This window comes from Pocillopora verrucosa, chromosome 1 (genome assembly GCF_036669915.1).
Source record: "Pocillopora verrucosa isolate sample1 chromosome 1, ASM3666991v2, whole genome shotgun sequence".
NCBI classification, from domain to species: domain Eukaryota; kingdom Metazoa; phylum Cnidaria; class Anthozoa; order Scleractinia; family Pocilloporidae; genus Pocillopora; species Pocillopora verrucosa.
The window spans coordinates 27,953,635-27,968,707 of NC_089312.1; the positions used below are offsets into that span (position 1 = coordinate 27,953,635).

The 15,073-nt window shown below is 38.1% G+C and overlaps 1 protein-coding gene across 1 annotated transcript; it reads right to left on the reverse strand.

Annotated features, from left to right (window-relative positions):
• Window positions 1-657: 657 nt before the first annotated feature.
• LOC131790064 (hemicentin-2-like) lies at window positions 658-11,877 on the reverse strand. The gene is made up of 4 exons (XM_066166362.1): window positions 11,667-11,877; window positions 3,110-3,646; window positions 2,131-2,916; window positions 658-1,715 (listed from the first exon to the last, which is right to left on the reverse strand). Exons 1-4 carry the CDS (start codon window positions 11,851-11,853, stop codon window positions 1,147-1,149), a joined length of 2,079 nt encoding a protein of 692 aa, XP_066022459.1. The 5' UTR covers window positions 11,854-11,877; the 3' UTR covers window positions 658-1,146.
• Between the last annotated feature and the right edge of the window lie 3,196 nt (window positions 11,878-15,073).

Genomic DNA, 15,073 nt, shown 5'->3' on the forward strand with positions numbered 1-15,073 from the left:
ACTAATTTTAACCGTTAGCCGTAAAAAAAGTGAACCGCAAGCTCTAAAACTTTTATGTATTTTATCTTAATTGTGGCCAATACGATTACGATAGTTAAAATTTTTATCCCGATATAACCGAAAACAAAAAAATTTTTGGCTTAGGTCCCCTAAGAGTCATATTCTGCGACTGGAAATGTTTTCTTTCGCGCGGACAGACAGCCGGACTACTTTTAAGATCTTTAGTTTCTTCATATCATTCAACATGTGAAGGATGACTGTCCTAAAGGGCATAACTAGTTTATATCGAGCTGGGGAGGAGAAGCCAATCGGAAGATGTGAGGGAACAATTACCTTCGAGTAAAGTTTTTGAGGGATTCCCTCCTCTTTTTGTTAGAAAAGAGGGGTGCATCTTTTAGATTTCGCTCACCAATGGTTGTCGCTCTGACAGTTTTTCGTGAGCATTTAAATTAGGTTAGGCATTGATGGTTGATGTTGTGTCACAGTGAATGACGGCAGTCCTCGATCAAGAGACTGTACAAAATTGTTTTGGATAATGGGGTAATCGAGTGAAGGAAGGAGAAAAAAATTGAAGGATGGAGAGATCCGGCGAGTGCAATCTACCCGCATCAACATCAATTCTCGCTTGGTAACGCTCACTACTAAAAATGAAGAAAGTTGGTTTTGAATGTTTTTATTCCCAAGCAAATAGCACCCACATATCAAAGAAGAAAATCTTCAGCCTCTCCTCTTTCCACTGAAATTATGTCGGAACTCCACAATAACCTGGCACTCGTAAGTCATAGCTCTAAAAGCAGAGCTGTTCAGTGATTTTTCTGGCACCGAAAAAGTAAAAAAATATCTGGAAGTATTGAGATCAATATGAAAATCACCCTTACAATTGTTTCCACCTTAGCTGATCAACATGAAAATTAAAAAAATTCCGCCTAGCTAGAAAAATTAATTAACTAATTTCATTAACCCTACCAAAAGTTTTAGTTAACCTTTTTTTCTTTCTACATCAAATACCTTTGGAAAGAGAGCTGAATACTACTAAAATGACTCTTTAACCCCTTAAAACCAGCATAGCAAATAAAAGTTCATAATCGTTTGTCCATATCTGATGTGTTTCCTTCTGAGGCAGGACTCATGATGCACCCGATGCAGCTAATACACCATCAGGCTAACAATGGAGCTGATAGTCACTTTAGACGTCATCCCAGTGGCGGTCACCACCACGTCATCACCGGTTCCAGATATGACACCGGACTTTGTAGTAAACCAGACGTGGAAGAGGCCAGTCCGGTTTTGGTAGACACGGACTCGGGGCCGTGAAACCGAGGAATCGAAAACTGTCGAGGTTTTGACTTGGAACTTAAAAAACTCTGTTGTAGCTGTGTTGAAAACAAAGAATATCACCAATCCTTTTCCGCCAATGGGTACAGTGAATTCACGTCTGGCATAGAGAACCCTAAGCAGGGCGTGACCTGGCTGAACGATGTTTGGGGAGTCGCGCTCAAAGTTGAAGTTCTTTTTGGTCTTGCCTTGCAGTTTCAATTTAAATGGGACGGTGGGAGTCGAGAAAGACGCTGAGAAATGGGCACCACTTTTCCCCACTGAATGGACTGAACTTACATTCAAAACTTTGTTATCTCTGCTCAGGATTCCAAGTTTTAATGACGTTCCACGGATCTTATTTGCTGCCCTTACAATCAAGATGACGTGGGCGGAGTGACCTGTGAGTGTGAATCGGAAAAAAAATAGTCTATCACTAGTTTATCACTATTTACCATTTAGATGTGTCTGGTAAATCTATGCTCTGCCGACCGCTTTTGTAATTACATCTGCGGAGTTGCTATCTAGAGCAAATTTAATCCTTTGTTTGTTTGTTTGTTTTTATTTCAATTACCAACAACCATGATTTGACAACGATGAGCTTTTCAGTTAGAGGAAAATAACCTTATTGAAACCCGTATACCATCGGTACACACTATTTCCAAGCCAAGCAAATGAAAGATGTTAATTAATATTAACACGATATACCTCCATGTGCCCTATCAACCCAAGAATGACCTAAAGAATCATTTTCAGAAATAAAGAAGTGTCAAAAAGCATAGAAAAGAAGAGAAAATTGGCATGCGACACACTTACCAATGAGGGGATGGGGGACTGGGAGAGGGGGCATTTTACCCCGGGGATTGACAAAGATGAAGTCAAAGTCCAAGTTTGCCGTACCGGATCCTTTTACCACGTAAGAGTGCTTGCCTGCTCCAGGTGATACAAACAACTTCCAGACCCCTGGTTTAGGGTGATCTACCACAAATATCACGCCTCTGGTCAGGTCAGTTCTTCCTTTGTTGACGCGAACACCAACAGGATCTTTCAGGAAGATCATTGGTCCTCTGTTTTGGGTTGTAACAGAGACAATCACTTTGTTCATAGAGTCATCAAGAGGTATTTTGTAGATTGTGAAAGAGCTGAGACTTCTTTTCTTCCCTATGGAGAACGTACTACTTGAAGTGTCGCAGTGTACAGGGGCAGCTCCACCGAGTAGATTCTTGGTGACTTTCTTCATCTTTCCGAGGTCAGAGCCATGCTTAGGGAGTTCGAACACTTGACCGCAAGTTGCTTGAGCAAGTTTGTCATATGGGCTGTACTTGCTCATACCACAAAGTCCAGTGGTAAAGAAATAAACACTTGATCTTAGCGCCATAGCTGCGGTTGCCACCATGTCATATTTGTCCCAGTCTTTAGCTGTTGCATCAGTAAAGACGTAAAGCGGTGATTTTTCCTGGGCAAAACCGCTACTGAGAGCATCGTACATCCCTTGGAAGGCCAACTCTGGACAATCCCCTCCTCCACGTGGAATAAGATTTTCAATTTTCTTTATAAATTCCTTCCCTTTTCCAGCATTCATAAGCGTTAGTGGCCCAGTTTCTAGGGGGAAAAAGAAATGTAAAATCGATCTTGAAACATAGTTATGAAAATATACATATATAACATCTAAATTACAAAAAAAAGGTTGGTCACTTATCTGTCCCACTTCGATCCAGTGTGCGTAATTATTTGTACACAATGACGCCACATTAAAAGGAGAGAATCAATCTAAAAAAGAAAACTGAATACATACTCGGGTCGTTAAAGGGGGAGAGCACATAGTCTATTTCCGTGTATTGTCTCGACGGATATTCGATGATATATTTTGCAATGGCTTTCACAGCTACAATCTCACTGCCCATGCTTCCAGTATCATCAATAGCAAACATCAAGGTTACTCTCTCCACTACACCAAGGAGAGCATCAAAAACACTTGCTTTGACTTCTTTCTTGATGGTTTCCAAGTACTTCTTTACTGCAGCTGCGCACGGAGCACAGCGCTTCGATCGGGAAAGAGTCGTTGCCCTCTTTCCCGTGAGCCCAGTTGATGTTGCCTTCCTTTTCTCGATCTCAATTGATGTAAACAAACCATGACCAAGCAGTTGCTGAATGAACCGAGTGTTACCGTGTTTGGACGCCAGCTTGATGTAATCTTTGATCTTTTTCGCTCTTGTTGTCGATTGTGTATAATACCACTTCATGGCCTGAGCATCATACACGGATTTCTCAATTTGATCTACGGTTGTCAAGAAGGAGTTAGATGGTCTGCTTGGTTTTGAACTCGATGCTCCTAAAAATAAGAAGACAGTACCTTGAAAAAGTGTCATTACGGTTCTGGAAAAAAAACTTGCATCCAAACCGAATTTAACTCAAGGTGCAATCCTGAGAAGCAAAGTAAGATGGCATGAAGAAGGAGAACGCAACACTAAGTACTTCTACAGCTTAGAAAAACGACATCATGATATTAAAACAATCTCAAAACTCAAAGTTGGGGATAATTGTTATATAGAAGATCAATTCGATATCTTAGAAGAAGAAAAAAAGTTCTATGAGTCGTTATACCGCTCCACCAATATCAACCCCGAAAATTTTAAAAACTCGCCTTTTTCTAGTCCAGAAAACGTAACCGCACTAAGTGAAGAAGAAAAGAATTCTTGTGAAGGATTGGTAAAGGTAGAAGAATGCCAGAATGCACTCAAAGACTTTGACAATAACAAATCCCCGGGCAGTGATGGTCTGCCTGCTGAATTTTACCGAATTTTTTGGCCCGACATCTGCCATGATCTGGTAGCGAGCTACAACTTTGCTTCTCAACATGGCATGCTTTCTATAAGTCAAAGACGAGGAATAATCTCGCTTATCCCACAAAAATTTAAGGATAAAACTATTCTGGAAAATCTAAGGCCCATCTCACTTCTCAACGTCGACTCCAAGATTCTCACTAAAGTTATAGCCAAGCGAATCGAAAATGTCTTGCCAACTTTAATAAACCCTGATCAAACCGGTTATGTTAAAGGCCGCTACATTGGTGAAAATATAAGGCTAATTTATGACCTAATACATTACACAGATAAAACAAATCAAAAAGGGATTGCCATTTTCTTGGACTTCAAAAAAGCGTTTGATTCCATTGAATGGAACTATCTCTTAGAAACATTGCAGCTCTTCAACTTCGGCCACGACATCCAAAATTGGATAAAAATTTTTTATAATAATGTTACTAGCTGTGTTCTGAATAACGGTCATGCCTCAATTTTTTTCTCCCTACAGCGGGGAGTCAGGCAAGGTTGCCCTTTGTCTGGAGTTCTTTTCGTTCTCGGCATAGAACTCCTCTCTAAAGCCATAAAAAATGATCCTACTATTAAAGGTATCCAAGTCAACAAGCATGAGCTTAAAATAAGTCAATATGCCGACGACACAACAGTATTTGTTCGTGACCTCGATTCCGTCGTGAGTCTATTGAAGGTTTTAAATGAGTTCAAAGAACTTTCTGGCCTAGAAATAAACACAACTAAAACCGAAGCAATGTGGTTAGGCGAATGGAAAGACAGAACAGATGAACCCTTTGGTTTTAAATGGCCAAAAGAACCTGTCAATGCCCTTGGTGTCTTTTTTTCTCATAACCAAGAAAGTGCTAATAGACTGAACTTCGGTGAAAAAATACGTAATCTCGAGAAAACGCTAATCACTTGGCAACGGAGAAATCTAACTCTCTATGGAAAGATAAACATAGTCAAAACACTTGGGATATCTAAGTTAATTTATTCAGCCTCCGTGCTCCCTGTTCCAGATCACTATATCCAAGAAATAAATAAGCTAACTTTCAACTTTATTTGGGCAGGAAAACCCTCTAAAATAAAAAGAAACACCATAATTGGAGAAAAGAAAGATGGCGGTTTGAAAATGTGCGATTTTAATATCATGGAAAAAGCACTCAAAATAGCTTGGGTCAACAGAATTTAAGATGACTCACAAGCCTCCTGGAAAATTATTCCTAACCAGCTCTTACACAAACATGGTGGTCTTGCTTTTCTAACAAAATGCAACTTTACACCAAGCACACTAGACCTCGATGATAAGCTTCATGCATTTTACAAAAAAGTGTTAGATTATTGGTGCGAGTTTAAAATCTCAACGGGCATCGATTCCAAAACAAATCCTAAAAACGAAATAGCGTGGAATAACAGAAAAATTCTTATAGGAAAAAAAGCTGTCTTTTACCAAACTTGGTATGACGCCGGTATTACTAAGATAAGCGACATTTTAAACCAAAATCAGAAATTTTTGAAGTGACATGAATTCGTCGCAAAATTTAATTTAAAGTTAAGTTAATGTTTCAGTATAAAGTGATTCATAACGTGCTTCCAACTCGCGCCACTCTTTACCGAGACGGCATTTCAGAGAGCCCCTTATGCAACCTATGCAATACAGAAAAACAAACGTTGCATCACCTATTAATAAACTGCACACTAATACTCGACTTCTGGATTCTGTTTCAAGACTGGTGGCACCAAAAAACAAATGAAACAATAACGTTATCCACAAGTCATATACTCTATGGCTGGCATTATAGGACAAAGCATTGGCAAGTCCTAAATTATTGCCTATTGTTAGCCAAATATCACATTTTCTGCACAAGCCTTTGCGGAGACATCTTAGATTTTCAAATCTTCCTACTGCTCATCACGGGAAAACTTGAAATCCTAAAAGAGATCGCGACCGCAAAAAAAGAACTTCCGAAATTTTATCGCACGTGGGCTTTTTTACTTTAATTTTTCATGCTGCTGTTGTTTTAGGTTAGACTTATACTTAATTTCATAAATATTTGTTTAAGCTTTATCAAAAGTAAATATCCAAAGAAGTGTAACATTTTTGAGACCTGTATGTTCACTTGTGATTGTCTTTTAATTGAAAAGAACTTTGTAAACACGCCAACCGTAAATTAAATTAATGTTAATAGTATTGTAATACATGTATCGTAATGTAGTGTATGCATAATTTGTGTAAGTATAAGTATCAGTAGTGTAAGTAGCAAGTACAATGTAAGTGTAATTAATACTGTAAGTAGTGTAAGTGATCGTCTTGTAAATAAAATTGTTTAAAAAAAAAAAACCGAATTTAACAAATGTCACGCCCTTGGCAATACTGATTAACACTAAATGCTATTTAGGGCGATGTGCGAGTATGAAATTTGAAAAATAAAAGAGAATCAAAGTGCTCTGTGAGCAAACTCGTGAATTGACCCATGATTTTTTGGATTATGTTTAATTTTATCTGGTTTAGGGAATTTTCTGGTTGATTGTCATATCTAGAGTACGAGCAGTAGTTCAGTGTTCGTTAATGTAGCAAAGAAACAAAGTAACGTTGGAATAAGAAGGCATTATGATCATGCTATTACATTTGACAAGGGTGGATGATGTCATGTGTTTTAAACGTATATCATTTTTGTTTCTGGTTCAAAAGAAAAGGTTGGAAGTAAATGTGGGTGAAAAGTGAAATTTACTGTCCATCATTGTAAATATTAGAAAATCAAGGCAATACTGTCTTAAGGAAAACATTAACGATTCCCTCTTTATCAAATGAGACAAACGGAACGAGTTTTGAGTGATATAACTAAGCCAAGACTGCTACCGTCATTTTGGATCTCCACCTGGGTAGATTTTAGTCACGTGCTAGGCAACGTATAATCAATAACAAGATAGAATTTAATTTTAGGCCTATTTATCAATTTTGTGCAATACAACTTTCGCATTTTAGTACGTAATATGTATTTTGAATCTACAAATTGTCTTGAAACTTAAAAGAAAATTGTTCTTTAAAAATTCTCTGAAAATCGGTAGCTAAAATTGTTTGTTTAGATGTTATTTGATTTTCGTGTTAACTTGTAATTTCGTCAGTCGCCGGCATCTTTTGTTGCTTCACACAGGGAAAACACGCGATACGAAACGTAATGATCGATTTTGTCCTCAATCTCACGCCATAGCAGAAAAAGCTTTTGAACATCTGTAAACTCCGAGCGCTTCGCAGTAAGTGATATTTTCAGTGAATCTTCGGATTGTTTTCAAGTTCAAGGGTTGTAAATTACAATTTTATGAAAAACGAAGGTTGTTCTGTTATTTCAGTGTGAATCCTTGCATGCCTGCCAGTCGCTGGCGCCGCTTGTTGAAACTAAAACGAAAAAAAAAAAACTCTTTTCAGATTATCATTGGCTTCTTTTTCACCCCACCACTATTTTTGGCAACAAAGGTCGCCATTTCGTTTGTTTATTGCTCGCCAAAAACTATCAAATGCACTCAAAAGCCTAAAATCGAAAAAAAGTTTACAGGAATCGACCAATCGAGCGAGCAAGTGCCATACCCCACATCGTATCTACAACTCACTCTTGCGCATGCGCGCAATTCACTTGTTAAAAAGTTTCATTATCACCATCTCAAGTTATTTTGAAGAAGCCGAGATAAAGGATTATACGTCTCTTTCAATTTCATTTTGACCAGTGCTCAGAGAACAACTGACTTTCACTGATTGCACAATTCTGAAATCAAAATTAGTTCTGGATATTGAACGTAAAATTGATTATAAGATGGTAAAGAATGAAAGGGTTTATAGAGGAAAGGACAAACGAACAAGAGGTGGCTGTATAAGCTTTAAAGTCGCAAACAAACGTGGAAAATAGATAGCAGAAGTTGGGAGTAAATGTAGATGACGAAATGGAAGAGACGTTTTAAAAGGCGAATTACTTGCACAATAGAAATTGGTTGAATATAAGAGAAATCTCAGTAGGAAAAAGCTGATGAAATAGACGAAAAAAGGTAGTAAGGAGATTAGAAAGTATAACGAAAGAAAAGTTTAACAAAAAATAAGAACATATTCAGAAAGATGATACGGCAAAGAATGGTGAATATTAAAAAAATAATACAAAAGGGAAAAAAATGAGGATGCCGAAGGTTGATAGAGAGGTCGATGTTGTTAAAAAGACCAGAAATGACAGCGAGATCAAAGATGATTGAATGAATAGAGACGATTGTGGAACCAGATGGGGAATTCAGTTTAGAGATAGCGAGAAGTCGAGACCAGGAACGGTAGAGAGACCAGTCAAAAAAGAGACTAAAGACTGTGGAGAAGTGGGAAATGATGAGAAAAAACAGAAAGATTGAAAAGAGACTACAGATGGATGCGTGAATTGAAATATTAGAGACGCAAGAGGGAAAATGGTAAGAGAGAAGCTAGAGAGACCGAAGATGTCGAGGAAAGTAAAGTGTAAATAAAAATGAGAGAAAGAAAAGAAAGAGAGTATAGAAATAATTGAGAGACTAAAAGTGACAGAGATAGTGTAAATGGAGGAGAGAGCAAACACGGCATTGAGACACCGGAGATAGTTTAGAGAGATAGTTTTTTCTAGTGTAGAAAGACTACAAAGGGCAGAAATACTAGAAATAGTGAAGATACCAGAGATATTAGGAAGAAAATAGATGAAATAGACATCACAAATGGTAGAGACATCAAAGACGTCGGCAAGCTTAGAGATGGGGGAGAGAGTAGAAATGGTACTGACACAAGAGATGACAAAGAGACAAAAAATGGTTAAGAGACACAAGACGCTAAAGACACTGTCAAGGGTAAAAAAGAAAAACAGAAACACGAAAGACCAGACAAAGATAAAAGCAAATAGATGGTAAAGAGACCGGAGATTGTCGAAAATCAATAAATGGAGAAAGTAGGGAGATGGTAAAAGACAACAGATGGTACTGAGAAAAGAGATAAAGGATAGGCGAGAACAATCAAAGAACTAAGAGTTGCTAGAGAGATCAGCGTTAGTTGAAAGACAGAAGCTGGTACAGACTCTGGAAATTGTGGAAAAGAATTGCTAGGACAGAGAAATAGACGACAGGCAGACAGAACAATTAAATAATGAAAAGATGGTAGAGAAACAAGGAAAGTAGAGAAAACAGTAGCAAGGAGGTATGAATACTACAATTGTTCATATAGTAAAGATGGTATGTGTAGGGAGAGACCAGACATGGCAAAAAGAACGAAGATGGCTGATGGACCACAGATGGTGGAGAGAGCTGAGACTGTGTAGTTACTGGAAATTGTAGAAACAGGTGATGGTAGAAGGACTAGAAATGTGAGGAGCACGAGATGTTAGAGTCCCTAGAACCACTTGAAGTGAGAAAAACAAAATAGAGACTTTGAAGTGATTGAAAGACTCAGTTGCGATAGCAGAGATTGTGAGATGGTAGAAGTCCAAGAGACAGTAATGTGAGAGGCAGTTCAGTCATCAGAGGTGATTTAGAGACCAGACATGATAGGACGATTATAACTGGTACATAGACCAGCTATAGGCCTTTATAGGTAGCGAGATTAGAGAAGGTAGTGGTCACTGGTAGTGTGAAACACACAACTTTATTAAGAGCTCATCGAGAGATAACAACAACACATCGAAATGAGCTCCACTTGTATAGATATTCTTGGAAGGCTAGACTGTTATAAGGCTACTTCATTTTATGTCCATAAATCCGTCTTAGCGTAACTAAGCATCAGAAGGCACATTCCTAGATATTCTGGGCTCATTATAAAACATTTCTCCAAGAAAGACTGAAAGTGGCTGAGAAACAAAAAATTATGGTTAAAATTGTGGTTAAAAGATCAGAGGAAGAGAAACCCAATATTTCACAGAGACTACAAATGAATAGGGGTACTAAAGATGGCAAGGTTGCCAGAGATGGAAGGGAATTTAGAAATGGTCAAGGTGAAAGAAGGTTTTGGGTGACAAGATACAACAGAATAGCAAGAAGGTGGTAACGAGGCAAGATGTATGGAGAAGCAAGATGCATGAGGCAGGCACGAGACCAGAGAGAAAACAAGGATGGAAAAAAAAGATCCACCTTATGGAGAGATGAGATATGAAAGGGAGAGACCAGAGATGATAGAGAAACAACATGAAGACGATAGACAAAATGTACAGAAAAGTCGAAAAAAATTATCCAGATATAGAGAAAAATACCAGGAAAAGTACAACGACAGAAGATAATAGGGAGATATGTAAGAGATCATAAATGGTAGAGAGACTGGAGGTAGCAAGGAAACGAGAGAAGATATCCGAGCAGGAGATGGTATTAGGAACTAACATAACAACGAGCCTATACAGAAACAAGAAATATGGCAGAAAGAGTCTCAGGAGGTAGAGAAGTTAGAGAAGGCAAGTAGAGAGATGAGACTAGCGAATAGAGAGAGAGAAGAGATCAGTAGTTCAGACATCCGTACCTGGGGGATTGAGAACGATGGCAAAGAGATTACAGATGGTAGAGAGAGATCATCAAGAGGTGGAAGAGGGACTATAAATGTTGGAGAAAATATTACCTGCAGAGGCAGCAGACATGCTTGAAAGACCAGAGATGGAAGGGAGACCATATTTAGCAACGAGACTAAATATTTTAGGGAGACACCAATGATAATGGACTTTAGAGCGATGCTAGAACTGGAAGAGACACCAGAAATCTTAGGGAAGATTACAGAGAGCACAGAGACAAGAACTTTAACGGAGATTAGAGATGGTAGAAAGACCACTGACAGATGTCAAGGAGACCCGAGGTGCAAGAGATACCGAGGGTTTTAAGGGATATTAGAGAAGTATGAAGAATTTAGAGAAGTAAAGTATATCGCAGGGCAGCGAGATATCATGAAAAAGAAGAGATTGTGGTAATTTTTAAAAATAGCACAGAGTGAGATCCGCGATAAACAGTAAAATACTACACATCTTAATTTTACTCAATTCAACTCACAGTTTTAATTTGTTCTGTGAAAAAATGCCACTAGGCTGAAATAAGAACAGAAGATGTGGAAGATGACGATCTCTTGTCGAACTGAAATGAATTTGAAAATTACATTCCTTTACCATTTTTTGCATCATATCTGCGCGGTCTTTAAGTAAAGTTGTAATGGTGTAGCTTTCTTTTTTATGATTTGAATTTTTGATGATATTCATTTCTTTTTTAGAACATTTATAAGATTTTGACTTGTTTGGGAGATGCAGTTGAGTTTCGGATAAGGCCGATAAACGCACCAGTATAGTTCTGTTTAAGTTTTTCCTCATTTGCCTCCGAGTATACCGACGAAAAATGTCATGGAATGCAAGAAACATAAAAACCAGCGATAAAGAAGAGAGAATAACGCTTTTGAGCCATCTAAATTTCGCTTAATTTCACGAGTTTTTACTATTTGATTAAGGTCGTTGCTGCTGTGGTGAAAAGATGATTTTTCCTTTTTTTTTTTTTTTTTTTACAGTTTTCAAAGGCAGTCATGTACTTTACCTCCAGGTTTCGAGGAACCAGCGGCGTAGGACATCAACGCGTTTCTGGTGTCATCCAGGGACTCCACTTGGTAGTTTTGGGTGATAGCGAAGTTACATCTGAAGGAAAGAACTAAAGCCAGCCAGAAAAGGAGTTCTTTCCTTTTATGCGGAACAACAGCGGCATGTACTGTAATTGGCCTCATCATAATACAAGTGTCGGTCTGTGTGATTCAAGACCCACTTGGGTATGGAAATGTTTTGCTCTTGTTGCGTTATATTTGTCGGTAATAAATGCAAAGTACACAAAAAGTGAACACGAATTTTTCAAAGCTAAGTAAACAAAGTTACGTGTCATCAAGATAGTCTGCTTAGTAGATGCGCGCGTTATTTCTACACATCAGCTCAACGATCTTTCCACATATTTTCAATTCTTGATCGAAAGTTTTACAATGTTTTTCATATCAACTTTGGAATGTGGTTTTGATACCATCCTCTTTCATCTTCAGTGCAATATTAAAGATTTATAGTTCAAGAATTCTCTGAACGGCGTTTCATTTTGTACTACTTTCGTCGTCTGGCTTTATTTTTATTTATCAAAATGCAGTTCCTACATTCAGTGAAGACGTTAATGGCCATCAGTGACACGGGATGTTAAGGCTGATTTTTGCCGATAAATGTAATAAAGATCTGGAAAGAAAATTTTATTACTAGATCGAACAACATACGTTAACCGAAGCGCAAATAGTTTACGGCTTTCAATTAATTAGTCGTCTTCGTACAAACTCGAGTTGAGAGCCTGGAGAATAACTGAGCTAAGGTCTGTAAAGATGGTTTTAGAATTTTTACGCATCTGTCCCTTAGACTAGCTCATGCATAATGCCAAAAACTGTTGGGTCGATGAAATACTATTTACCACCGATAAGACTATTTCCTATTCACAGAGCTACGCCGATCAATCGAGTTTGTTTGTTTGCATGTTTACAGTACCTTAGTTTCGCTTCAATAGGGCCTGGTTAGCCTATGATATTAAGTTTCAATGCTACGTACGCACCTACTGATTGAGACTTTATCAGGGAGCATAGACAGAGTCCAATGAATTTCTTGTTTGACGAATTTGACCTCAAACGAAATGTAGAGGAAGCGATCTATCTATCTGAAATGAATACTGATGCTTGGACTGCCTTTACAACAAGTCATCTCAACAGTAGTGTTAAACCAGTGCATTAAGTGTAAGTTTTGTCGAGTTTCCGACAAGCCGCCGATCAAGATACCGTAATCAATTTGCAAAAAGAACTGCATATGTTTTTAAACTGTCGAAAGCTTTGACAATTTAGTTTGAAAGGCAGAGATTACACCAACTCAGTTTGTTTGTTTGTTTGAGGACACGCTTTAATTCTGTGGGAGATATTCACGTAAACACAATTGATGAAATGAAGTTATCGTCAAACTTGTAGTCGACAACCAAAATGTCTTCATTTTTTTCAGTTATCATTGCATATTTGAGACAAATTTAGTTATTTGCGTGGTCCTCTCTCGCCAATCGAAAAAGCGTGTCGCGCACATCAAATATTTCCGAGCTGAATTTCGACCACGCTTAGGGCACAATACTCGCCATCAGGATATGAATACGCGAAGAAAAGCCTAGAATTTCTTTTCTTCCCTTTTCCTTTAAACGAATCCTAGCAGTGTTTGAAAGAGTACTAAGTAATTCTATAGCTTCAAGAGAAGGGGTATTTTGAATACAACAAAAAGAGTGGGAAAAAAATGTAGCGAAGCGGTATAGAATTATTAACTACTCTCACGCCTCTATTTGAAAGTTTTTCTGAACATTTGACCTTTTTCTGCAGAGATGATTGCCCATATAATTCTCATGATACTATTTCGTATGGAATCAGACGTTTTTTTTTTTTTTGCTAATGTTATCGGTTATTTTAACGTGTCGAGATGCAATGTTTATTCTACTTTTATTTGGTATTTTCGAAGTGCGCACAATTAACACCTTGCTTCCCTCGTGTCCCTTAGCAATTTTACTGTAAGTGCTGGTTCAGTTACGTTTTGGAGGATTCCGAGAGAAATCAAGAGATACATTAAAAATAAATTAACATATTCTATGATTAATCCGACAGAAAAAAGTGGAGAACGAACGTTGACTAAGTAAGTCTATTTGATTGAAAAGAAGCGCCAACACGGTATTTCACCTGCGCTTACAAGAATCATTCAATTTTTTTTGTAACAACTACAGTTAAAGCTCCCTCTGCGGCTACTCTCGTTAGCCGACAATCTATACCGCCTTCACTGAGAAATGGTAACGTTGTTTGAATTTTCATAAATCTTTGTTGACAAAGTCTTCATAACAAAGACATTGACTCGTAAGCGGCCGTGGACACTTTCAAGCATTTACTCTTCAAACATTTCCTACGTTTGTCCTTCAGTCGGGGGATATCGAGAACAAATTCATTAATTGTGAATCACAATTGTTGCAAAAGCTTCCAACGTCGTCACAGTGATGTCAAAGTGCACCGATCACTGTGGCAATATTAACACAGTGTTTGTTTAGTTGTCAAACACACCCGCTTATCGTTTGGAAACACATAGCGACTCGGAGGTAGCTTTTCATCTGCAGTTAAATAAACTAATGGGCGCTGCATTAAACTGGGACCTGAATGTGAAGTACATGCAGCTTTACCGCAAAACTATGTGAAAACGCCATTACTCCATTTTGTGGCAATGAGACTGTAAATGCCAATGTTGGTTGCCAATGCGATGCGTTAATTCTCTTCTCACTAAGAAATAGTACTAGAATCAAAAAGTACAAAGCAGTTATCGCAAAATTGCATTGGACAACGAAACAAAATACAGTAAGTTTTTTTTCTCGCCTTCTTAAAGTTTGCTGTTAGTTCATGCGCAAGGAAACCGTATTTCCTCACACACAAGAACCATTATTGTCAAATTAAGGCGTTATTTACAATGGTTGTGGTCGCACTACAGAGTTTAATCAATAAGGCACCTCTAATCACGCTTTAGCTAATTCTCAAGTACGACCCCAAAAAATGTCTATTCGAGATCACGGCCGACGAGGATGTAATTGACACCACGAAGCGGCAGACCTCAAACACCCAAAGCGCATCTTTAAGCATCTAAAATAGTAGGATTTATGTCTGTTGTCTACATTTATTGTTCCTGTAGACTACTTTTGAGGTAGCCTAGGCCTACTGAAAGCCTTAATGATTTCTATTAGGTTTCTGCGCCATCAATTTGTTTTTTTTCCTGTACCTGTTACTGTAAACTGTTGTAATTTTATAAGTAATGGGAAAATAAATGAAATAAATAAAGGGTAGCTTTAGCTACGGACACATTTTTTCGTGTGCGCGATGGTGAACGCTTGCGATAATTTTCACCGATAAATATCATAGCAAAAGTAAGTGA